Raw genomic sequence first — 26102 nt, forward strand, 5'->3', positions numbered from 1 at the left:
TAATTTATTTTTTTTTTAAGATCAACATATTATTGGCTTTTTTATTTATATATCAAATGTTATCCCATTTTTCTGTTTCCTCTTTAGAAACCCAATATCTCCCGCTGCTTCTATGAGGATGCTCCCCTACCCACACACCCCACTCCCTCCCACCACCGTCCTCTGACATACCCCTACACTGGAGCATTGAGCCTTGACAGGACCAAGGGCCTCTCCTCCCATTGATGCCAGACAAGGCCATCCTCTGCTACACATGTAGCTGGAGTCATAGATCCATCCCTGTGTACCCTTGGGATGGTGTTTTAATTCTTTAGGAGCTCTGGGGGGGGGGCTCTGGTTGGTTGATATTGTTGTTCTTCTTATGGGGTTGCAAACCCCTTCAGCTCCTTCAGTCCTTTCTCTAATTCCTCAATTGGGGACCCCGTTCTCAGTCCAATGGTTGGCTGCGAGCATCTACCTCTGTATTTGTCAGGGTCTGGCAGAACCTCCCAGGAGATGGCTATATCAGGCTCTTGTCAGCATGCACTTCTTTACATCCACAGTATTGTCTGGGTTTGGTGGCTGTATGTGGAATGGATCCCCAGGTGGGGCAGTCTCTGGATGGCCTTTCCTTCAGTCTCTGCTCCATATTTTGTCTCCATATGTCCTCCTGTGAGTATTTTTGTTTCCCCTTCTAAGAAGGACTGAAGCATCCACACTTTGGTCTTCCTTCTTCTTGAGCTTCATGTGGTTTGTGGATTGTATATTGGGTAATCTGGCTCTTGGGCTAATATCCACTTTTCAGTGAGTGCATATCATGTGTGTTCTTTTGTGTTTGAGTTACCTTACTCAGGATATTTTCTAGTTCCATGCATTTGTCTAAGAATTTCATGAAGTCATCATTTTTAATAGCTGAGTAGTGCTCCATTGTGTAAGTGTACCACATTTTCTGTATCTATTCCTCTGTTGAAGGGCATCTGGGTTCTTTCCAGCTTCTGGCTATTATAAATAAGGCTGCTAAGAACATAGTGGAGCATGTGTCCTTGTTATATGTTGGAGCATCTTTTGGGTATATGCCCAGGAGTGGTATAGCTGGGTCCTCAGGTAGTGCTATGCTCAATTTTCTGAGGAACCTCCAGACTGATTTCCAGAGTGGTTGTACCACCAACAGGGAAGGAGTGTTCCTCTTTCTCCATATCCTGGCCAGCATCTGCCGTCACCTGAGTTTTTGATCTTAGTTGTCAGACCCTCCTGGGCTCCCTCAGTGTTTGTTCCCTGCTGAGCCTTGCTGACAGCGCACATGGAAACTTTTGTTTTTAAGAAAAGAACATCTTGGCCTTTGCTGTTTGGCCGATGGGTGGTAACACCATTGAGTCAGTTCCTGTTTTTATCCTGAGAACATAAACTTGTTTTTCCATTGTGCTTCCAGGGGTTTTTCCACCCGGTGGACTTGGTGAACCTCAGTAAAGCTTTGGCATTCTTGTAGAATGAATGACCCAAGTCTGTGTCTTCTGTTAAATCCCCAGGTCTACATCCAGTTCTTGGTACCATGGCAGCGTGAGTGCCATCACTTAGCCATTCTGACTGGTGTGAGGTGGAATCTCAGGGTTGTTTTGATTCACATTTCTCTGGTGATTAAGGATGTTGAACATTTCTTTAGGTGCTTCTCGGCCATTTGATATTCCTCAGTTGACAATTATTTGTTTAGCTCTGTACCCTATTTTTAATAGGGTTATTTGTTTCTCTGGAGTCTACCTTCTTGAGTTCTTTGTGTATATTGGATATTAGCCCTCTATCAGATGTAGGATTGATAAAGATCTTTTCCCAATCCATTGGTTGCCATTTTGTCCTATTGACAGTGTCCTTTGCCTTACAGAAGCTTTGCAGTTTTATGAGGTCCCATTTGTCCATTCTTGATCTTAGACCATAAGCCATTGGTATTCTGTTCAGAAACATTTCCCCTGTACCCATGTGTTCCAGGCTCTTCCCCACTTTCTCCTCTATTAGTTTCAGTGTATTTTATTTTATGTGGAGGTGCTTGATCCACTCGGATGTGAGCTTTGTAGAAAGTGATAAGAATGGAAAGATTTGCATTCTTCTACCTGCTGACCTCTAGTTGAACCAGCACCACTTTTTGAAATCCAGGTTTTTTCCACTGGATAGTTTCAGCTCCTTTGTCAAAGATCAAGTGACATTGGACGTGTGGGTTCATTTCTGGGTCTTCAATTCTATTCCCTTGATCTACCTGTCTGCCTCTGTACCAATACCATACAGTTTTTTTTTTTTACTCACTATTTCTCTGTAATACAGCTGGAGGTTAGGGATGGTGATTCCCCCAGAAGTTCTTTTATTGTTGAGAATAGTTTTTGCTATCCTGAGTTTTTTGTTATTCCAAATGAATTTGCCAATTTCTCTTTCCAACTCTGTGAAGAATTGAGTTCTATGTTGAGTATGAAGTGACCTTCCTTATCTTTTTTGATAAATTTTTGTTTGAAAGTCTATTTTATTCAGTATTTGAATGGCTACTCCAGCTTATTTCTTTGTATCATTTGCTTGGAAAACTTTTTCCAGCCTTTTGCACACTAAGGAAGTGTCTGTCTTTGTCACTGAGATGTGTTTCCTATATGCAGCAAAATGCTAGGTCTTGTTTAAATATCCAGTCTGTTAGTCTATGTCTTTTTTTTTTTTTTTTTTTTTTTTTTTTGAGCTGGGGACCAAACTCAGGGCCTTGCGCTTGCTAGGCAAGTGCTCTACCACTGAGCTAAATCCCCAAAATAGTCTATGTCTTTTTATTGGGGAATTGAGTCCATTGATGTTGAGAGATATTAGGGACCAATAATTGTTGTTTCCTACTATTTTTGTTGTTAGAGGTAGAATCATGTTTGTGTGACTATTTTCTTTTGGGTTAGTTGAAAGAAGATTACTTTCTTGCTTTTTTTAGGGTGTAGTTTCTCTCCTTGGGTTGGAGTTTTCCATTTATTATCCTTTGTAGGGCTGGATTTGCAGGGATATATTATGTAAATTTAGTTTTGTCATGGAATATCTTGGTTTCTCCATCTATGTTAATTGAGAGTTTTGCTGGATATAGTAGTCTGGGCTGGCATTTGTGTTCTCTTAGGGTCTGTATGGCATCTGCCCAGGATCTTCTGGTTTTCATAGTCTCTGTTGAGAAGTCTGATGTAATTCTGCTAGGTCTGACTTTTTAATGTTACTTGACCTTTTTCCCTTATTGCTTTTAATATTCTTTCTTTGTTTTGTGCATTTGGTGTTTTGACTATTATGTGACGGGAGGAGTTTCTTTTCTGGTCCAATCTATTTGGAATTCTGTAGGTTTCTTGTATGTTTATGGGCATCTCTTCCTTTAGGTTAGGGAAGTTTTCTGCTATAATTTTGTTGAAGATATTTACTGGCCCTTTAAGTTGGGAATCTTCTCTCTCTTCTATACCTATTATCCTTAGGTTTGATCTTCTTATTGTGTCCTGGATTTCCTGGATGTTTCGGGTTAGGAGCTTTTTGTGTTTTACATTATCTTTGACAGTTGTGTCAATGTTTTCTATGGTGTCTTCAGCCCCTGAGATTCTCTCTTCTATCTCTTGTATTCTGTTGGTGATGCTTACATCTATAACTCCTGATCTCTTTCCTATGTTTTCTATCCCCAGGGTTGTCTCCCTTTGTGCTTTCTTTATTGTTTCTATTCCCATTTTTAGATCCTTTATGGTTTTGTTCAATTCCTTCACCTGTTTGGTTGTGTTTTTCTGTAATTCTTTAAGGGATTTTAAGGGCTTCTACTTGTTTACCTGTGTTGCCCTGCATTTCTTTAAGGGAGTTATTTATGTCCTTCTTAAAGTCCTCTAACATCATCATGAGTTGTGATTTTAAATCAGAATCTTGCTTTTCTGGTGTGTTGGGGTATCCAGGACTTGCTGTAGTAGGAGAACTGGGTTCTGATGATGCCAAGTGCCCTTGATTTCTGTTGCTTAGCCTCTTGCCCTTGCCTCTTTGCCATCTGCTTATCTCTGGTGTTAGCTGCTCTTGCTGTCTCTGTCAGTGGCTTGACCCTCCTGGAAGCCTGTGTGTCAGCACTCATGGGAGACCAGTTCTCTCCCAGCAGAATTTGGGTACAGAGTGCTGGGGCACACGGTCAGCTGGGGCGCAGACAGAAACCAGAAGGATACTGCCCAGACTGCTCCTCAGTTTCTGTGTCCTGAGTGCTCCGGGGGTTCCCTCTGAGCACAAGTGTTGGTCTTAGCTGTGCTCTCTGGTGTGCCAGCACTCCTGGAAGACCAGCTTTCTCCCAGTGGGATCTGGGTACCACTGAATAGCTTCTTAGGAAAACGGACATTGTGTTGCACTTTCGAGGCTGAGTCTCTTGTATACCAGGCTGGCTTTGAACTCACTAGGAAGTAGAGAATGACCGAACTTTTCAACATCCTCTTCTACATCCTCAAGTACTGGAATTTCAGGTTTGCAATTACAGGAGTATACAACAGCACATGATCGTATTGTACTGAGGTACTTCATGCGTATTTTGTGTATAGCGGGCAAGCACTCTACCGGCTAAGCTAGTTCTTAACCCCAAACTGACATTTGAGATAACAAAACCAATTTTGTGTAAACGTGAACAACACACACACACACACACACACACACACACAGAGAGAGAGAGAGAGAGAGAGAGAGAGAGAGAGATCATGTATTTAAGCCCAGCAGCAGAGATAGCAACTATTCTGTAATGCTTGACTCATTATGTAACTCAGTAATCCCTCAGCAAAGAGGCTAACAACAATTTTGAGAAACTTATTAAGTACAAATCTCTTACGTATCCTCCTGGGATGATTTTACATAACAACCGTCAGATATCTTCTAACACGAGGGCTTTGCTGTGATTTAATGATTCAGAAGGAGATATTTAATTTTCCACCTTGCCATGAGGTTTTTAATCTGAACAACACATTATTAAAACTGTTCGTCAAGATACACTACTGCCTTGCGTGGCTTACACGTCTTCAAATGTGGCGTTCACTGTGCCATGCTATCCCCTAACCTTTCCGAAGATTGCCGCTAAGACTGTCCACGTCTTTGAAATACCGTTTTTTAAAATGTGCTGGGTAGGAAGGAGGCAGTACATGTGCAAATGCTTGACTTTGGATTCTTCCGAGCCCAGGTGTTTCTTCGGCTGCTTGCCCACTTGGAGTTGCTAGCACTCAAGGGGCTGCCAGTCAGCTAGAATATCATGGACATGTGGCGATTTACCTTTTACTTTCTCTGGTAAATGGATTTTTACTTTCTCTGCTGATGTGGTTTTATTTCATTTATTTAGTGCGTGTGTGCGTGTGTGAGAGGGAGAGGGAGGGAGAGGGAGAAAAGAGAGAGAGAGAGAGAGAGACAGACAAACAGACAGATAGACAGACAGACGTGTGTCCTAGCAATGAGTTCCGGAGACAACACTCAACTTGTTAGGTGTGACTCCAAGCACCTCTCCCGATGAGCCAGCTCACAGGTCCAAAATGGCTCCCATCTATGCTGGTGGCTATGGATATGGTTGGCCATGGTGAATATGATATCAGGTTTTTTTTTAAAAAAAAAAAAAACCCGAAAGTAGTGTTGTAAAATTATGAAAAATAAAACAGTCTTTTTATCCACTCTAGGTCCAGCACCGCAGTGCCCCAAGATATCTGCTGGATATCTTAATCTCTGTCAGCAAAGCATCTCACCTGCTCTGCTCCATCCCATATCGCACTGCCGAAGGCCTCTCTCTGAGCCTGGCACCAATCTCTCTACCCATCCAGTTCCCAAGGCAGGTTGCCACCATGGCGGAAATATACATCCTAGTTCCTCGGCATCCCACACACTCCTTCAAATTCAATTCTCCACAAGAAAGAACACACAACACAATACCCTCTGATCCAATTGATAAGATATAGTCACCCACCTAAACAGACAAAGTCCCGTACACATCCATCCCTTAAGAACATTCATAACAACCTGTAAAGGCACAGTGTGGAATCTTAACACCAGCTTCCATGTTCTCTCTCCACAGCAGCTTCTCTGCCTTCTTCCCCTCTTCCTTTCCATTTCTGTCTTTTAGTACAGACTCTTTAACAAGGTGCAATTTTGAAGGTGTTTTCTTGTGAGTTAACAAGTGAAGATCCTTGTTAATTACTCTTGTATGGATTTTGCTAAAGTTAACTGGAAATAAACACCTACAGCCTTGCAGCTTAAGGGAAATCTATTTCCCCTTATCCAAAACCATGGTGAATGGCTACTGAGGATAGATATTTAGACGTTTGCAATGTGTGTTTTATGTCATTAGGATTGGGTAATAAAAATAGCATATTTGTGCATTTAATAGCAGTAAGATTGGCTTCAAATGAAAAAAGATCTCAAAAGACAGGGTCTTGCCGTGTCACTAGTTTGGCTGGCTTCTCAGAGATCCTCCTGCCTCAGCTTCCTGAGTTCTGGTATTGTGGGGTACTCAGTGGAGTAGACTGCTTGAATCTAGGTTTAAACCAATGAAAAGTCTTAGCCAGCCAGCAACTACACTGGACGTTTGTGATCACTGCATGTAGCTTTCAAGCACACACACACACACACACACACACACACACACACACACACACACACACACACAAATCATGCCCTGGATTGACATACTTCAGTCAGTTAATAAGAATGGGTAGCCACTGGTTGGCAGTGGTGCCGTATGTCTTTAATCCCAGTGCTGGGGAGACAGAGTCAAGTGGATCTCCGTGAGTTTGAGGCCAGCCTGGTCTAAAGTATGAGTTCCTGGGAAACACATGGAAACCCTGCCTCAAAAAACAAACAAACAAACAAACAAACCAAACCAAAAAATGCTAGCTCCTCCCCAAAATAAAAAACAGAAAGGAAACCAGTAGCCAGAAGCAGAACTACAGAAGCCAGAAGGCAAGGTTAGTACATTGAGGGACGTTCCCATAACTATGGGGCTTGACGGAGTAGGTCTTTGTCTTCATTTTTGGCAGTTGGCCTGTCTGCACGTTGAGTTTTACAGACTGAATGGGTGTTCCGTCATGGAGTCACTTGTGCTAAGACCTGGGGCCTGTTCTGCTGGGAAGGAGAGAAAAGGATGGGCCACCACTTCTGGATTCATGTTTCCTTAATGTTTTTCTGAGAGTGTATTGAGGTTATAGGCCAGTTTGAAAGAATCAATTGCTTCAGTCCGCTCAGCCCCGTCATCGAAAAGGAGGCACACCTCTTCATTTACTTAGGATTTCAGATTACTTAGGACTTTAGAATATTCTCCAATAATGTGCTATAGTCTTTTTCGTGACATCTGTGCTCATATTTTTTTCATAGTACTTAATGGTTTTCGATATCATTCTAACTGTATCACTCTACAAACTTCTCATTGAAAATGGAAAATTAAAAAAAAAAAAAACTATAGACGCAGGGCTCAGTGTATTATAAAGTGAGCTCGCCTGGATTCCTGTTTCTAGATCAGTCTCAGAATCACCTGCAATGCCCTCTCCCAAATATTACTCTCTCCTTCCTTCTCCAGAGGAAACTGTCTTGATTCTTATCACCATTATGGCCAAACTGTATTATTCTGTTCCTAGCTTCTTCTGTCACTAGGGTATGTGTGATCCACCCACGATTGTATGTGTCCGTCATCCCATAATATACAGTATTCTGTTACATGGATATAAGATAAGTATATTCATCTAACTGTTGATAGATGCCTGGATGATTCCCACTCAGGGCAATTCAGTGTCTCCATAAATACATCTTTTTGATGTTTTAATTCATTCGTGTACTTTTTCTGATAGGGCAATTAGATGTATTTGCTCGACTTCCGTAAGTCATGCCAAAGAGCTGTCTAAATTACATTTCCACCAGCTGTCCACCTACAACTGGCTCTCTCAATCTGTGCTGGGTACCGAACCACCCCGAATATCAGTGGCATGAAACAATACTTATTTATTTTCCACAGTGTTGTAAGTTTTCTAGCCTCCTGCTGTGTAGCTCTGATCCACGGAGGTGCTCCTTGGCGTCTGTGCATACGTGCACATACACACAGTAGATGGATATGCACAGATGTACACACATACACCGGAGTAAAAATAAACTGTTATAAAGAAATTTTCTATTTGCTAAATGTGAGGGTCTACCCAGTAGTACCTGAAACCTTTGTTTTATGAGGTGTCTCATAGCCATACACTGTGTTTGATTTTGGTCCAAAGGCTGTTACTTGAGACTCCATTACCTGTTGGAAATTGCACTAGATAGTCCACTCCCGAACTAAGCAGATCTTTCAGGTAGGTGCTGGCTGTCTCTCTGGACTTTATGATATGTAGCTAAAGAAGTTAATCAGTCAGTAGTTTCCATGTTCTGGTCATTCTATGTGTTCACTGCTACACGTGTGTCAGTCACAGTAACCCAGGCAACAGCTTCACTCACTTTACCCAGCTTATAGCACAATTCACCTTCTAATCCTGGCTTAGCAATTCATCTGCTCTTTGTCTGCTCCTCACCCTGGACCCAGTGCCAATGCTGTGTAATGTATGGTTTAAATATGCTCCCAGGTATATTGGTTTTGTAGATTCTGAATAGCAAACCACCTAGAGAATGTGGCTTGAGCCCCCCTTGAAGGGGCTGGAAACACAGCTTAGTAGTAAAGAGCACTGACTGCTCTTCCTAGGGGTCCTGAGTTCAATTCCTGCCATCCACATGATGGCTCTCAAGCATCCATAAAGGGATCCGATGCCCTCATCTGGTGTGTCTTGAAGACAGCTACAGTGTACTGACATACATAAAATCAATCAATCAATCAATCAATCAATCAATCTTTTTTTAGAGTGGCTCAAAACAATAGTGATGTATTGCCCCCATTCAGGCGGACAGCTGGGTGACTTGGGAAGTTGCCCTGCTCCATGTGTTACCATCCTTTTCCTTCAGTCTAAGAGCCACCTTTGTCGTAAGTCAAGTGCCGACAGACACACGGCTCTGTTTCTGGATGTTGAATTCTATTGGTTTGTCTGTTCTTGAGTCAATATCTCACAAGCTCATTTACCCTGACCTTAGGATGAACAAATCCTGCACATGTATGGTGAAGTCGTGACTCTCTTTTTTTCCAAGTTGTCCTTTGCTGTTCTAGACACGTTTTTTCCAACACTTTTGGATTTTAATTGAGATTACACTGAGTAATAGGGTCGTTTTGGAGAGATGACATCTTTACCAACACATGTTTGTATGTGTGTCATGAATAAGTGTTAAAGCTTATAAAATACACTTTTTGTGTCTCCTGACATTATTATGTAACTTTCCTTCTCTGTTTAGTTTATGATGATAAGTACATTGATTTTACAGTGTCAGATTATATTTGACACATTGTAGTGTGCGTCGTAATGTAGGGCATCTGACATAATGTCAAATTTACACTTCCAGGAATTAATCTGGAGCTGAGGGTGTAATTCAGCCAGTTGAGTACTTGTCTAGTGTGCCTGCACCATCCCTGAACTCAATCCTTAGCACCACATAAACCCGGAGTAGTGGCACAGACATGTAGTCTCATGGCTTAGGGCAAGCTATGAGCAAGAAGGTCATCCTCAAAGGTCGTCCTCAGCTAAATAGCAAGTTAGAGGCCAACCTATGATATAGGACCTTGAGGAGAGGGGGAGGAGGAGGAAGAGAAGGAGGAGGAAGAGGGGAGGGGGAGGGGAGGAGGAAGAGGAGGAAGAGGAAGAAGGGAAGAAGGAAGAGGAGGAAGGGGAAGAGGAGAAGGAAGAGGAGGAGGAAGAAGGGAAGAAGGAAGAGGAGGAAGGGGGAAGAGGAGGAGGAAGAAGAAAAGAGGAGGAGGAGGAAGAAGAAAAGAGGAGGAGGAGGAAGAAGAAGAAGAGGAGGAAGAGGAAGAGGAAGAGGAAGAGGAAGAAGAAGAAGAAGAAGAAGAAGAAGAAGAAGAACTACAACAACACCAAGAAACAACTATCTAATCTAGTAGTTTTCAATGGTTTCTTCATCTTTGCATATGGCAGTAAACCGTTAGTATTCCTTTCATGTGGAAATTCTTATCTAGACTTGGTATCAAAGTTTTATTTTGGAGTCGTCGCCCTTTTCTCCCTTCTCGGAAAGATCTCGTGAAAGCTTAGTGTTACTTACTCCTTAAATCTTCGGTTGATCTCAGAAATGGATCGTAAGAACAAGATGCCACAACGACACCAGTGCATTCCAAGTTCTGCGTCACCAGCAACAGGCTCCCAGAGCGGAGTTGTTGGTGTCCAAAAGACAGAAATCCACTTTCTGTATCATACCATGGGAGACAATCAAAATGGCGGTCAAGACATAATTTATATACAGAGCATATACAAAGAAACAGAAAGTGAATGTTACCATAGTAAATTGTTACTGGCTGCATTTGCCAAGGTGTGCCCCAGTGAGGTTGTAGGTCAGAATTTCTTATCTCCCACCTTACTGAGCAGGACTATCTCCTTTGTTTCTGCTGCTGTACGGCATGTGCTAGGCTGGCTGACACCTGAGTTTTGGGCTCATTTTCCTGTTTCTTCTTCTCAGATAGCTACAGAGGTGCTGGGGTTACAGATGTGGACCCCATGCCTGACTTGTTACACAGGTTTAGAGCCTGGAACTCAGGTCATCGAGACAGTGCAACAAGAGCTTCTACTCATGAAACCAACTCTCTCGCCTTACACCTGGGTTCTTAACCCTCATCACCCTTGAGATTAAGAAAAGGTTTGATGCTGATGTTCTAAACTATTAAAATTTGAAGTAACTGGTAACGTGGCAATGGATAACAAATGCATTCCAACTCTGATCCACCAATAGCACTTTCTGCTTTCGCTCTCACCAAAGTAAAAATTGCTGTTTTAGACGCAGATCTGGAGGCAAGTATGTAAAGGCAGACTAAGTGCAATGCTTTGGAGCTCATGGATACGTGGTGAATATTTTCATGGTCGAGCATACATATATGTATGTGGTTCAGCGTTCTGTCTCCCTACCGGGATGTGTGAACTCTGCTTAGGCAGAGGAAACCCAGGATGCTAGGCTGCATTTTCCGTGGATGCTAGGCTGCCATCGGGTGATGGGCTTGGGAGAAGCGCTGATACACAGCTCGGGGGCTAGGAAAACGCAGCCTAAGATAGGGGCCCCCAGCCTGAGTGAGAAACAGGCAGGCTGAGGTCTAGTCTGGGGTTCCCTAACTCCCGGGCACTCCAGCTTGGCTCAGGTGGAGAATATCAGGGAGGGTAGAGGGGCCTTCTGTGGGAGACGTAGGCTCTGTAGACAAAGGCGTCCTCCATGCTCCTCACAGCTCTTCCTGATGAGAGACAGTCCTGGCTTGTTCATACTGTTTATTCACTGTGCATTGTAGAAAATGGGTGCATACAACTTCCTCAGGGTGGACCAGAGATTAAACACCTTGTGTAGGAAGAATGTCTGGGAAGGGATTTGGCTAAACTCTCAGGGGCCATCTAGATACCTCATTAGCACAGAGAACTTTGTTCTTTGTTCTGGTCATGTTGTTCTTTGTGGGGAGTTGTGATAACCTGTCCCAGGCCAGGAGTCCAGTCGGGAGTAGGGAAACTCCTATGGTCCTCAGGTGAGTGCGGGATTTCCGAACCCTCTCAACCTTACCAAGTTTCGTGGCACGGGCCACTTCCCCACATTTGTATGCTTATACACACCCCGAATTGTAACTCTGTGTCTGCTTTACCTATATATTAGTGGATATGGTAATTTTACAATTCACGTGCAGAAAATAATTAATATTGTGGTTGTTTCTAAGTCTTCTTAGCCATACATCTGTTAAATTGAACCAATAGCTCCTAGAAGTAGAAGAAAGTCATTTGCCGAGATGTCACTTGGAAACCTTTCCCTGAAAAGTCTGGAAGTGGAGAGCTTCCACACACGGTTCAGTGCCTGGACACCTTTTAAGAACCAGTCCTTAAATAGACAGGTGAGTAACATACGCTATAGTAGACATGAGTTCAGTTGAGTAAAGTTGTTTTTACTGGGATATATTGAGTCTTATGTTGTCATAATTTTAACAAAAAATAGTCTAGTTATCGAGTTTTGTTTTGTTTTGTTTTTTGTTTTTGTTTTTGTTTTTGATGAACCCGTCTATGTTGTGATGAGAGTGTTTCTCACCCAAGACTTCATCTGTTACGTAGGAGAGGCACCACCTGTGCCTCCTACTTTCACCTCTAGGATATCACGAGCTTCTGTGGTGGAGGCAGGGTGTAGGGAAAGGTTCGGAGAGGAGGCAGGGGCACATCATGTACGGCCGTGCTTTGTTAATCCACTCCTCCGTTGTGTGTCCACTGTGTGATTTCATGGGGTGCCTGCTCTTTGGCAAAATGATTCAGGAAGAATTCCTTCAACAGTAGAGCAATCTCGCCAGCTTTTAATGGAAACAGAGCTCAAATGGGTTCAGCCGCTTCCATAATGGGAGGAGGGTGGATGCAGCTGGGGGGGGGGGAAGAAAGACTGATCTACAATAAAGACAATGAATTTGTGTCTTTGCAGAAGCAAAGACAAGCTGCAATCCAGCTCTCAGGGATGTTGGTTCATGGTGTATGTCCTCCCTGGAGACAAGGCAAACAACGGCAGGGTGCAATAGTGACTGATCTTTAGTCCTGTGGGTATTATGAAGCTCCATAGCTAGGAGTAAAGAAAACCAAATCTATACTAAATGGTCCTACTTCCAAGAGACAGGAGCAGGGCCTGACGACTGGATGAACTCTTAGAACTCTTGCTCTAGGCCACACTAACGTGGGTGAGAACGGGAGACATGGATCCCATTACCGCCCTTTGTTTTCCGGAGGCTCCCCTGAGCTCCCCTGTAATTACACAGCCCCTGGGTTTTCCCACTGGCCCACCCAACAAGTCCTGGCTTGCCTGTATTGCTAGATAAAAGCTCTTTAAGCTGTAAGGAAAAACCCTACAGCCTCCGTGAAAGTACGTGTAAGCCACCATGAATAATGTAAATATTAGCTCTGAGATTGTTCTTTGACCTGTTGCTTAGCAACTGAGAACATAGTGGACAGGGAAATCTCATTTTCCTCTCTTCCAGCTCTTTCAAGAAAGAGTTACTCTCATAAGTCACTGGTTTGACCTCTGGACCAACAAGCAGCGGCAGGAATTCTTATTCATGATCCTTTCACGAAGCTCGAAGTCACAATTAAGGTAAAAATAGCATAATGGTGTAATTATTGATTCCCAATGACACCAAACTATGGTAACCTGTTTATATAACCCTTAAGGAGTTTTCTCTTTTCCCCGAGAAAACGGAGGCGATTGTTATTTTAAGGCTTATGAATAGATTCTCCTGGTGCCTGCTTCCTCATCCAGGCTGAAACAGAGCTTTGGACGCTCAACAACTTTCTACCACGGGGAGGCTGTTTCATTTCTGCAAACACTTGTCAGCAGCTTGGTCTATTCTCTTGCTCTGCTAGGTTCTCTTTGGAGCCATCAGGTGGACAATCTATGCCAGATGAATGTCTGGTACATAGGTAGACATTTTATAAATGATTACTAAGTACTGGATGGAACCGAAAAAGACATAAGAAAGGACAATGCTAGTGGCCTTTAGGGTTATGACAAGACACATAGCGTCCCACAGGTTTTGACCTTCTCCTATTCTTCCATTGCCCTTTGGTGTAGACAGTGTGACATTTGTTAGTTGAAATCACAGCCAGGGCAGCTAATGTTCTGATCAGGAATTACTACTCTAGAGATGATTAGTTTTCTCTGATTGGCAAGTCGCAATGCTTCAGCTGCTCCCAGATACTTTCCAGTGAGCAGAGCAAACGTCAGACTCAGGAGACAATCAGAGCAGCCGGTAGCTTATCAAACAGCCAGCTAAGCGCTATCAGTGGACTCTCGTGAGTGAAACTGGAGCTATTCAAGATGTGCATGTAACCAGAATATTCTAGAAAGCCCCTCGGTGTGCCTGAACCTGGCTGAAGAAACTGGGTGGGCAGTAGCAGCTTCTGTAAGAATCGTTTTGCCAGATTCATCTCCAGAAACGTTACCTTGAGTCCGTCTGGGACAATCACTGTGTCTTCCAGTCAACAATCAAAATGGAGCGGCATTTCCTTTGTACACAGTCTGATGTTCTTTAACCAGTAGACAGAACTGGAACTCTGTCGCACCGGCAGAGGGGACTCTAGGAAGCGGCTTATTTCCTCTTGTTTGTTTAGTGAAACTCTGGGTATGTCCCACAGCCAACTGGGGACTGTGAGCTCAAGGAGAGGCTGACCTTCAGTTTCTTATACAAGGTTCATAAACCATCCAGAGGGGGTGTGGCTCTCACTTCAAAATTGCCTTCTACCGTTCCTCCCACCTACTCCTGCCCGCCATGGTGAGATGAGTTTTGTTTTGTTTTGTTTCTCTTCTACACTGGCCTCTCACTCTCCCACCTCTGTGGGTTCGCAGTAGATTGTCCACTGAGGCTTTCTGGTGGGGTACCCTGGAAAAGAAAACATCTCTCTGACTGGGTCGAATGAATTGTGAAGATACTTTTTAATTTAATTTATTTTTTCCTTATTCACTTTACATCCTGCTCATTGTCCCCTTCCTGGTCACCCCCTCCTACCCCTTCCCCTTCTCCTCTGAGCGGGTGCTCCCCCCCCCTACTTCAAGTCTCTGTGAGGCTAGGTGCTTCCTCTCCCACTGAGGCCAGACAAGGTAGCCCAGCTAGAAGAACATATCCCACATACAGGTAACAGCTTTTGGGATAGCCTTCCTACCCTCCATTTATTCAGGACCTACATGAAGACCAAGCTGCACATCTGCTACATATGTGTGGGGTGGCCTAGGTTCTGCCCATGAATGTTCTTTGGTTGATGGTTCAGACTCTAAGAGCCCCAAGGGTCCAGGTTAGTTGACTCTGTTCACATTCCTGTGGAGTTCCTGTCCCCTTTGGGGCCTGACATGGTGAAGATTCTTTTTAAAAAAGAATATTTATTTTCTTATTCTTGTATGTGTGTGTCTGTGGAGGCCTGAAGAAGATGTCTGATCCCCAGAGATGAAGCTTTAGGTGTTGGTAAACTGCTGTGCAGTGCAGGTGCTGGGGACCGAACCCAGGGCCTTGCGCTTCCTAGGTATATGTGCTCTTAACATCGAACATCTCCGCAGCCCAGCAGAGACTGTTTAGCGAGTGTCCGAAGAGCAAGAGGAGGCACATTTCACCGTAGTCACTTCCTAGGACTCCTTTTGTCCTACCCCCCAGCTTTCTAGAAAAATCAATAAATAGCAGATCAAACCTCATATCCATGATCACATTGTGGAGTGCATTCTCGTCTGGGGCTCCGTAAACCAAGCAGTTTCAGCTGTTACCACTGGAGGTCATTAGAGATCTTGTGGTACGTCTGAGGCGGCTTGACGTAGACCCGGTGTTTTTGTCACTAGAAATTGTACCCTTTGGCACCCGAATTCTTCTTTCTGTGAAATGAGAATGTGGAACCGACCTGTTGTGTAGCGTTTCCTCGCTCCCTTTGACAGCAGCTGCGCTCTCACAGGGAGATCAGTGAGGGAGTGAGTCACAGTTCGCGCAGCTGTTAGGGCGCTCTGGGCTGCTGACCTCACAGGAAGCTAGCTGGGTGCGAGCTCCTGGTTTCCAGATTTGACCTTCTGAGGTCATCTTTAACTTGTAGAGATTGTCTTTGTCATCGAACACAATCTGCCCACTCACGCTCTTCCCCGTCTCAGGCTTGCAGACGTGGGTGATTTTTTTACCTGGCCCTCAACTGTTTCCAGAGGTTCGCTCTGGGCTAGTAGTCTTGATTCAATTCGAGCTGTGTTCAATTTTAGTTAGATCTAGAAGCTCGACTAGGTTTTTTTTGAACAGTTAATACAATTAGTCAGCTTCCCTTAAAATATCCTTGTCGAGATATAATTCGTGTACAATGACAGTAGCTGAGGGGCTCAAGCGAACGGTTTTAGAGTATTCGCAGAATTTTGCGGTCATCACACAGTCTAACACATTCCACCATTCCCAGAGTGCCCTCCTAGTCGATGAGAGCCACGCCCTACCACCTGTCCTTCCAGACGTGTCCAAACACAAATCTACCTCCTGTCTCTCTAAATTTACCCCCCTCTGGACTCTATATATAATAGAGCCAAGTAACAGCTGATTTTTTAAATAACTTTTTTCATGTATTAACTTGTCAAGGTTTATCCATTTTATAGCACGCTTTAACACTTATTGTTAAAAAGTATTCCATCGTGTGGACTTGTAATATCTCAAACCGTCACCTGTAAACATTTGATTTGTTCCCTCCCTGGGCTGTTGCAGATCATGCTGCTCTGAACATCTGTATCCAAATGTCTCTAAAGGGGAACTTTTATTTCCCTAATTTTGTCTTTCTTTAAATTTCCATTTTAGACCAGTTTCTAGGGTCCGTGTGTTCATCAAAGTTATTTATTTAGTGTATGTGGTGGATGGTGGTTAGGAACATGCTAAGGTGTGAGTTTGGAAGTTGGACAACTTGTGGGAATTGGGGTCTTACCGTATCGAGTGGGTGCGGGTGACTGAGGTCAGCAAGTGCTGTACCTGCGGCCATTGCTCTGGCCTTTTATTCTTCTTAGGAACTCATAGCAGAGAGCTTCGTAGTAGAATACTGGCCTCGAACATCAAGGGCGTGACTCAATCCTCACTATGGGAGGAATGAAAGCCACAGAGTGTGTATAGTTAGGAGTGAAGTGAATGGCTGTAACAGAACAGAACCACCAAACCTTAGTTATTTATTCAGTGTTTCTTTTGAATCTTCTTACGCCATAGTCTTTCTCCCCCCCAAACGTAAACATAATAAATGAGAAAAATAGATATCACGTAGCTGCTCAAACTCTTGGGTGAACTCTACTGTATGAGGACTTTTTCTCATGGCAGAGGCTATTGGTTTTGTTTGTTTGCTTTCCAATCTATTTCTTTTGTTGAGAAAAATCTTTTTCATATGATATATTCTGGTCACAATTTTCCCCAGCAAGTTCCTTATCCTCACCATCCCCCCCACCCCCCAACTGCACTCCCATTCTTTCTCTTATTCTAATGGCTTGTTTTATAATTTCCGGATAACTTTGTTTTAATTCACATAGCCCCTAATACTCCACACTGTTAATTTTTAGAATGATTTTAAGTGGAACTTTATAACAACTAAGATTATTGATTGACTGACTGACTGATTGATTTATTTTACTGATTTAGCTTCTCCAACCATCCCTCTGGCCAGTGCCTCTCCTTTTAACAGGAAGTGTTTTTACCCCTCCATTATGCAGTTTCTCCAGGACCTAACACTCATGTGTCAGCAGGTCACATGGTTCCTGCTGGTGTCTGTCTCCCCCCAGCCCCCATCCCCACCCGGCCTTGACTACATTGACCTTTGAAGGCCACTGGGCTGTTTGTATCTGTCACACTTGGAGCCGCCTCTGAGGGCTGTGCATTGCTCTCCTTGCTGCACTGGTGGGACCGGTTTTAAGTTGCCTCTGCGCAGCTGCACCGCCTTCCTACAAAGGCCTTTCATGCCAGAACTGGAGAAGTTTAAACTTGTAGCCTTCTTGGGTGGGTGTGGCGACATTCATGCAACTGCGGTTTCAAGAGGTGGGGGAGGGGAGGGACGGATGAAAGGAGGAAGGTCATGAGTCTGGTCATTTGTCTCTTCCAGAGCAGAATGGGCTTGGGGGTGGGCAGGAAAACGTGTGCATCCCTGTATACTTAAGAGCGAAGACCCATCCCCACTCTAAGACTCTCCTTTGAGTAAATGCGGCAGAGGGCTCGAGGGATCAGGGGAGGGAAACCTCACTTGGTGTAGTCTGTTGAGAAAACTGCGTATGAAGTTTTTCAGAGACAACATTAACTTCCAGCTTAAGTTAGCGCTCAGCACAGCCGCATAACCTTGAGTTTGGGAGACTCATTCTAAAGGAGAGCGTTTGCACTTGGCAATGGGAAGTTGTTTTAAGGAGAAAGCATCAGCCAGTGATAGTATTACACCAAAGCAGGATGAGACAGACTCTTTAGGACCTTGGCGGCGCCATCACTGCTGTGGGCTTTGCCGCCAGGGAAGGATGAGACCTGAACTGAAGAGGACACAGGCAAGGTAAAAATTCTAGCCAAGGTGCAGAGCAGAGTGGATGGAAAATCACCCCGGGGAAACTCAGGGGCGAGGGGATTCTGTCTAAACCAAGCTAGCAGGCTCCTGCTGGACACAGGCCAGGGGATCAGACGTCCTCTGAGGCACTGAAGGATCAGGAAGCCGATCGGATTTCCAGGGTGATCAGGTATCAAGGGTTGGGGTTTGTTCTGAAATGACTTAGCAATGTTCTTTGCTAAGACTAGATTTTTACAAAGGAGTTCAGATGGCCAGAGAAGTCTTTGGAGCCTGAGAAGGCAGAACTTTCTCAGAAAGGAGCGGGAAATACTCAGAGACAAGCTGTACCTCTGTACTTCAAACTACCATATATGGACAGACAGAGAGTCTGGAAGTTTGGGTCATTTTGTCTCTTCTATCTCCAAAACCCATATTCTGAGCATTCCCCAACCTTTTACACAGTTAGAGCAATCATATAAAACATTGTTACTCATTGCCGAGATGTTTTGTAGGGATTGATGAAGCTAATAAAGAAAACACAAGTTTATTTATTTATATTTTATTTTATGTGTATGATTATGTCTGCCTGCATATATGTTTGTGTACTACGGGTATGTGGTGCCTTCCGAGGTCCAAAGAGGGTATTGAACCTTCCGGGACTGGAGTTACAGACAGTTGCGAGTCACCATGGAGGTGCCGGGAATGGAACCTGGCCCTTTGCAAAAGCACCCAGAGCTCTCACTGAGCCATCTCTCCAGTCCCCTCCCCACCAAAAATGCTCAGGTTTAAAAGCAAAGGAGAAACCCAAACTCTGGAAGCTGACACGTTGCGGGGAGGAGTGGACATGTTAAACAAGTCTTGCACATAAGTTCTTAGTTCCTATGTTCTGTGGTGCGAGTCTGTTGTGTTTAACGTCTCCCTGTATCACGTAGAACCACCCATATGGTACTTTGTCTAAACTGTTTTTATGGCGAGAGCTAGCCTTGTGCACACAGTACATCTCCAGAGAGTGGGTTAATATGGAAGTCAGGAAGCGTCTTTTGTCTCTTCTCCATTCCCACCTAGTTTTTACATACTTCCCAGCCATTCCATGTTTCTCCTTTCTCTGCCTGCAATCCCACTCAGGTATTAAGTGCCTGAGTATTGCTAATTACCACACACCCAGGGACCTGAAGGTCGAGGGCACCTCAGGATTGGACTGAATTCATCATGGGATTCACATCCCTGAGAGTGTTTGGTGGAAGAGAGACCCTGAGGACAGTAATTCCGCCCGAGAGATGGTAGCGATATCTGCAGAGAGTTTCTCCGGGTGGTGTTTTCCAACCTTACACTTTAGCAGGGACTTAAGGGTGAGCGTGTGCCTTCTCCCACCCTGGTAGCCTGTAGTCTCTGCTGTGTGAAGATTATTGCTCAAATTAGTCAGTCCTTGGAGAAAACACTTCAGGGGACAAGACAGAGGACTACAGGCTGAGGATTGCAAAATCGAAATGTAGAAATCTTGACCCTGTGATGGCCTCATCGAGTTCTCAGCTTTGAAGCCGCCCTGATTAGGGAGCCTAAGTTGTCTTTCTATTTAGTGGTCACTTCTCCGGTCATCCCAGGTCCCCAGAATGAGGCAAAAAGCATTTAGCAGTCACACGGACGTGAGAGAGCCCATCATCAGACCCACACATGTAGTCCAAGGAGTTAATCAGAGCTGCGAGCTTTCCTAAAACTGCCGAGTTTCAATTCAATGCCTGGTGCTTGACGGCAGAATCTGCTGCTGCTGCTGCTGCTGCTGCTGCTTCTGCTGCTGCTGCTCCATCCTCGGGAAGTTGAGCCCACAAACACTGAACAAGCGCGTCCCACCAGACTGGCCTGGAGTTTGTAAAACACAGATCGTGAGCCTTGATAGACACTTTGGCTCATGTAGCCTGGAATAGGGTTGAGGAAACGGTTGTCACCAAGTTCCCCAGGTGATTTGGTGCACAGCCAAGGACAATACACAGTAGAAGGCTCTGCACGCCCCCAAGCCTCCTTCTGCCCGTTGATCCCCTTCCTCACCCCTGCCTGCTTCAGCCTCTCAGCACATCTGTGCAGTCGGTCATTTCTCCGATGGTGACACTATTCATAAAGACTCGCCGGACGATTCGTCAATAGAATAGATCTCTTTATTATATCTGTTTGTTTGCTACAGTGCCTGGGCAGACATTTTTTTCTTTTCTTTTTTGACGTTTTCTTTAACTAAAGGGATTTACAAGCTTTAATCAAGAATATACAAACAACGTAATGAACCCCCATAGGATGAACACTCTTCTTTTTGACAATGCTAAACTCTTGGTCCATATTATTTCATCAACTTCTTCAACATTCATACCACGGATTATTTGAAATAAGACTCTGGACACATCACTTCACATATTAATATCCCAATATGTATCTTAAAAAGAACAGACCTTAAAATTTTGATTACAAATCCCCTATTCACCTAACGAGATGAATAATTCACGAGCCACTGCCTGTGTGGTCGTAGTTTGGGTTTCCTTAGTATTTCCATAAACTCTCACTTCAGAAATGATTCGTTCAGGTGGACAAAATACCTCAGTGGGGAGAGATGTTTGCCGGCAAGCATAATCTGAGTTCGACCCACAGAACCCACATGACGGGATGACACAGATGACTCCTGCAGGTACAGGTTAGGTCTCCTAACCTCCACATACAACTCACAGGACACATGCAACCCAGGCCCCCTCCCCCACATTGGTGATGCACACCCAGACCCCAACACACGCACCCGAAATGGTGATACACACATACACACACAGCACTCAGGAAGTTGAGGCAGCGGGATGGCCACGTGTTGAAGGGCAGCATAGCAAACACCAGGCTACAGAGTGGGCCACTGTCTAAAATATTTTTTTTTTAATCAATAATTCTTTTTTGAAAAAGGTTGTTAATTTTGGTCTGGTTTGGGATTTTTACACCAATATCTCACTATCTGTTCTAATGTGGACTACAATAAACCTAATCCTTTGTAGCAGATTTGAATAAGGCTCTTGGGATCGGAGAAGTGGCCCAGCGGGTAAGAATACTGAATACTGGCTGCTTTTCCAGATGACCCAAGCTTAATGTCAGCGTCCGCACAGTAGCTCATAACTGTAACTCAAGTTTCGGGGTTTGATAGCTTCTTCTGGCTTTTGCCAACACTGAAGGTTCATGGAGAACCAACATACCTGCAGGCAGCATACCCATTCACATCAGAACACAGGAAATAAAGAATAAATCTCGCAGGACTCCTCGGTTCCTCTAACTTTCCCTCGATGTTCCCTTTCGACTCACAGAATTTCCCACAATTTGCCTCTTACTGATTGTATCCTTCTGTCTCCTGCAGTTTCTGAAAATTAGTAGTTCGGGCCTACCTAATTGGATTGAGGTCTGATTGGTTTTTTGATAAGAACATCTGATGTGTGTTCTCAGGGTTCCCCTTCATAGGGATGGTGTTCAGACCCCTGCTATCTACTTTCTTCCCTTAGGTTCCTTGCACCATTAAGTGTTGCAGAATGTTGGCTTGTCAAAAGTTCAGTCCTTTCTGCTTACTTACTGAAATTCCTTTAAAAAAAAAAAGATTTTATTTTTTACTTATTTCATGCATGAACGTACTGTAGCTGTCTTCAAACACACTAAAGGAGGGCATCAGATCTCATTACAGATGGTTGTGAGCCACCATGTGGTTGCTGGGGATTGAACTCAGGACCTCAGGAAGAGCAGTCAGTGCTCTTAACCGCTGAGCCATCTCTCCAGCCCACTAATTGAAATTCTTCAAAAGAGACCCTTCTTGTCTTTGCCCAGTCCCTCTCTCTTGAAGGGCCGTTTGTACTGGAAAGGCAAACAATAATAATCTGATTTTCTCACTTCCTCTGTACCCAAGAGTCTAGTTCTTTGTAGCATTAAGATCTCACGTATTTTTATTTTGAATTTAAGTATTGTGATATGACGCAATATCAGGTTGCTTCGTTCAGTTGTCTTGTTTGAGGCAAGGTCTCAGTACGTAGCCCTGGCTGGCCTGGAACACACTATGCAGATGGAGCTAGCCTGGACCTCATGGGCGAGCTTCCTTCTTCTGCCTCCTGGGATTACAGGTGTGCACCACCACACCTGGGAATTTCCATAAGAAAATTGTTCTGTTCTTGGCCCATAGAGTCTCTTCAAGGTAATTCTTTGGTCCCTTTGATGTTGGTTAGCAACTAATCTATAGTGGTCTTTTATCTGTGTTGCCTTGGGTTCTTTTATACCTCAGGTTTGGAATCTGCAGCTCTCTTGAGGACTCATGGTGCTCTTGGTGGCAGGTGATATTTGGGGTTAGGTGCTACAGCTTCTGAACACACATAGCTGTCCAGGGAAACAAGAAAATAGCTTAACCAGATCGTAGCCCATGAGGAGCTCAGATCTACACTCTCAGATCAACTTCAAGTCCACAAAACTCTTAACCCCCCCCCTTTTTTTTCGGAGCTGGGGACGAACCCAGGGCCTTGCGCTAGGCAAGCGCTCTACCGCTGAGCTAAATCCCCAACCCTACTCTTAACCCTTTTTATATTGCATCTGTTGCCCCTTCTTTCCCTCCCTCCCTCTCTCTGTCCCTCCCTCCTTCCTTTCCACCCTCCTTCTCTCTTTCTGAGACAGAGTTTCCCTGGGTAACAGCTCTGGCTGTTCTGGAACTCACTTTGTAGACCAGGCTGGCCTGGAACTCACAAAGATCCAATTGCCTCTGCCTACAGAATGGAGAGTGGTGGGGTTAAAGGTGTGTGCCGCTACGCCCCGTTTTCTTCTCTGAAACGGGAAATGTGGTTCCCAGTAACATCAGTATAACTGCTTCTCTTTCTTCCTTCCGTAATAAAATAATGTATGCACAACACTCCCAGAATAAACCAAGTCGCTGCCACCACACATATAGTTACTGAAATTTGCTAAGCCTTTTTTTTGCTTACAATTCTTTTTGTCCTTAACATATATCACATTGACTCAAGTTTCTCTATTTAGAAACTTAAATAATTCTGATCCGTAGTTGTGAAGCTAAATCAACACGCAGTTGAGTTTGTTTAATTCTCATTTTTGACTATTAGAGATTGCACTCATCCACTCCAAATTTTGTTTGATAATTAGGAAACAGATATCTTATTAGAAGAGTCAAGCTAAAAAACAAGATATAGATTGGAAATGTCCTATCCCTGTGCTGTATACTCTCTCTCTCTCTCTCTCTCTCTCTCTCTCTCTCTCTCTCTCTCTCTCTCGTTCATTTATTCACTTTATATCCTGATTGCAGTCTCCTCCCCTCCTCCCAGCCATCTCCTCAAACAGCCTCTCCCCCACCCACCATCTCCTAGAAGTGGGAAAAAACCCCTGGGTACTAACCCACCCAGGCACACCAAGTCACTGCAGGATCAGGCAGATCCTTTTCCAGTTAGGGGAACTGTATCTATAGGCAGGAAACAGAGTCAGAGACAGCCCCTGCCCCGGTTATTAGGGGGCTGAATGAAGACCAAGTTGCACATCCAATACACATGTCTGGGGACGAGAAGTAGGGGGATGGGATAGAGGGGTGGGGGAGTGGGAGGTCCAGTCCCACCCATACATGCTCCTTGGTTGGTGACTCAGTTCCTGGGAACCCTTAAGGGTCTGGGTTAGTTGACTCTGGTGGTCCTCTTGTGGAGTCCCCATCCCCTCGGGTCCCTCCGTTCTTCTTACAATCTTCCACAAGACTCCCCAAGCTCCCTCTAATGTTTGGCTGTGGGTCTTTCCATCTGCTTCAGTCAGCTGCTGGCAGGAACTTCTGAGAGGACAGTTATGCTAGGCTCCTGTCTGCAAGCATGACAGAGTATCATTAATAGTAACATAAATAGTGTGAGGGATTGATTCTTGCCCATGGGATGGGTCTCAAGTTGGGCAGTCATTGGTGGATCACTCCCTCCTTCTCTGCTCCACCTTTGTCTCTGCACTTCTTGGTTTAGGGTTGAAAGTTCTGTTGGCTTAGTGTCCCTTTCCCTCCGCTGAGAGTCCTGTCTGGCTATAGGAAGTGGCCACTTCAGGCTCTGTATCCCTCACTGCTAGGAATCTCAGCTAGAGTCACCCTCATAGACTCGCTAGAGCCTCCGCCATCCCAGGTCTCTGGTACATCCTAGAATTGCCCCACTCCGCCCAGCCTGCCCCTGATTTCCATTCCCCCTCCTGGCCCTCTCTCCCTGGCTCTCCCTATCCCTGATCCAGTTCCTATTCCTGTTCCCCTCCTACCCAGTTCCCTCCATCCATCTACCTCTGACGACTGTTTTATTTTCCCTTCTGAGTGAGATGCAAGCATCCTCCCTTGGGGTTGAACATTTTTTTTTCCAGAGCTGAGGACCGAACCCAGGGCCTTGCGCTTGCTAGGCAAGCGCTCTACCACTGAGCTAAATCCCCAACCCTCGACAATGGGGTTGAACATTCTTAATCAGCAATCCAAATCTGCATTTCTCCAAATTCTAGAGGGTTTTTTTTTTAAGATTTATTTTTAGTTTTTAGTTTAGTAGGTGTGTGTGTGTGTGTGTGTGTGTGTGTGTGTGTGTGTGTGTGTGTGCACCCTTGCACATGTGGGTCTATGTACATCAGTGGAGTGTCCCTGGTGGCCGGAAGAGGGCTCAGATCCCCTGGACTTGAAGGCACAGTCTGTTGTGAGTTGCCTGAGTCATGAGAACCAAATTCAGATCCTCCAGCCCACAAAGCCTAAGTTTTGATTTGCATTTTTCATACAATGTTTTTTTTAATTGTTCATTTTTATTTTATGTGCATCGGTGCTCTACCTGAAGGAATATCTGTGTGAGGGTGTCAGATCCTCTGGAACTGGAGTTACAGATAGAAGTGAGTTGTAGGTGTTGAGAATTGACCCGGGTCCTCTATAAGAGCGGCCAATACTCTTCACCACTGGGCCATCTCTCCAGTCCCCAATGCAATATATTTTGATCATGGTTTTCCCTCTCCAAACTCCTTCCAGGTCCTCCTGAACTCCCACCTATGCAATTTCTTGTTCTTTATCTCTTTCAAACCATAACAGTAGCCAAAAAAAAGAAAGAAAAAGAAAAGAGAAAGAAAGAAAGAAGGAAAGAAAGAAAGAAAGAAAAAAGGAAAGAAAGAAAGAAAGAAAGAAAGAAAGAAAGAAAGAAAGAAAGAAAGAAAGCAAGCAAGCAAAGCCAAACAGAATAAAACAAAAAAGCCCCAAAACAATCAAACAAACATGGAGTTCTTTTTGTCTTGGCCAACTACTCCTAGTATGGGAACTGCCCAGAAATGTGGTTGATAACCTGGTGACACTCTGTTAGAAGCAACCAATTCTTCTCTCTCCCAGCAGGTATCGATTGCAAATGGCTTCTTGCTTATGATGGGACTTTGTGTCCGCTTTTCTTTTTCAGTGTTGTTTTTTTGTCAGGCTTGAACCTGTCTGAAGCCCAAAGTATTCTATATCACAGAACTTCATTTTGTGCATTAAGCTATTTAAAATATTGTATAAAATTTCCTGCTGGCTATGCATACAAATTTTGTGCTTAGATTTTTCATTTTATGTATTCAAACAGTCCAAAATCTGAAAAAAAAAATCTAAGATTTAAAAGATTTCTAGGCCTAGGCCAAATGTTCAGTTAAGGAACATTTCGAGTGTCTTGAGTTTTGTGGGCTGTTGACTCTGTCTTAATGAAGTGTGAGGCTATGGGAAGTATGTAAGTGAATGGCTGTGACTGGGTTCTAGTAGAGTTTCACACACACACAAACACACACACACACACACACACACACACACACACACACAAATAGATATTTTCCCTAAATCAAAACCAGAAAAAAATATAAATAAACAAGCAAAAAATAAAATCCCCGAAGCCTTCACTGTCAGCCCTGAGCCCTTCTCCTCCGCATCAGGACCACTGATGCCTCCCAGGTTCTTAGTTCCTGCTCACTGCATCCTAAGCTGGTGCGTGTCCCGGCAGAGGATGTGTGCTTGATTTCTACCTCCCTTGGTCTCCCTGCAGTGTTTGGTAAGATCAAGTCCTT

General features: G+C 44.2%; 1 protein-coding gene across 1 annotated transcript in view; it reads left to right on the forward strand.

The window, feature by feature from the left end:
• The first annotated feature begins 11821 nt into the window (after positions 1 to 11821).
• Positions 11822 to 26102, forward strand: part of Ect2l (epithelial cell transforming 2 like) — a 72347-nt gene continuing 58066 nt past the window's right edge. Inside the window, exons 1-2 of the mRNA XM_032895276.1 lie at positions 11822 to 11923; positions 13040 to 13152. Coding sequence (XP_032751167.1) covers positions 11822 to 11923; positions 13040 to 13152 — 215 coding nt within the window. The remainder of the gene's footprint in view (positions 11924 to 13039; positions 13153 to 26102) is intronic.

Source organism: Rattus rattus, chromosome 2 (genome assembly GCF_011064425.1).
Source record: "Rattus rattus isolate New Zealand chromosome 2, Rrattus_CSIRO_v1, whole genome shotgun sequence".
Classification (NCBI taxonomy): domain Eukaryota; kingdom Metazoa; phylum Chordata; class Mammalia; order Rodentia; family Muridae; genus Rattus; species Rattus rattus.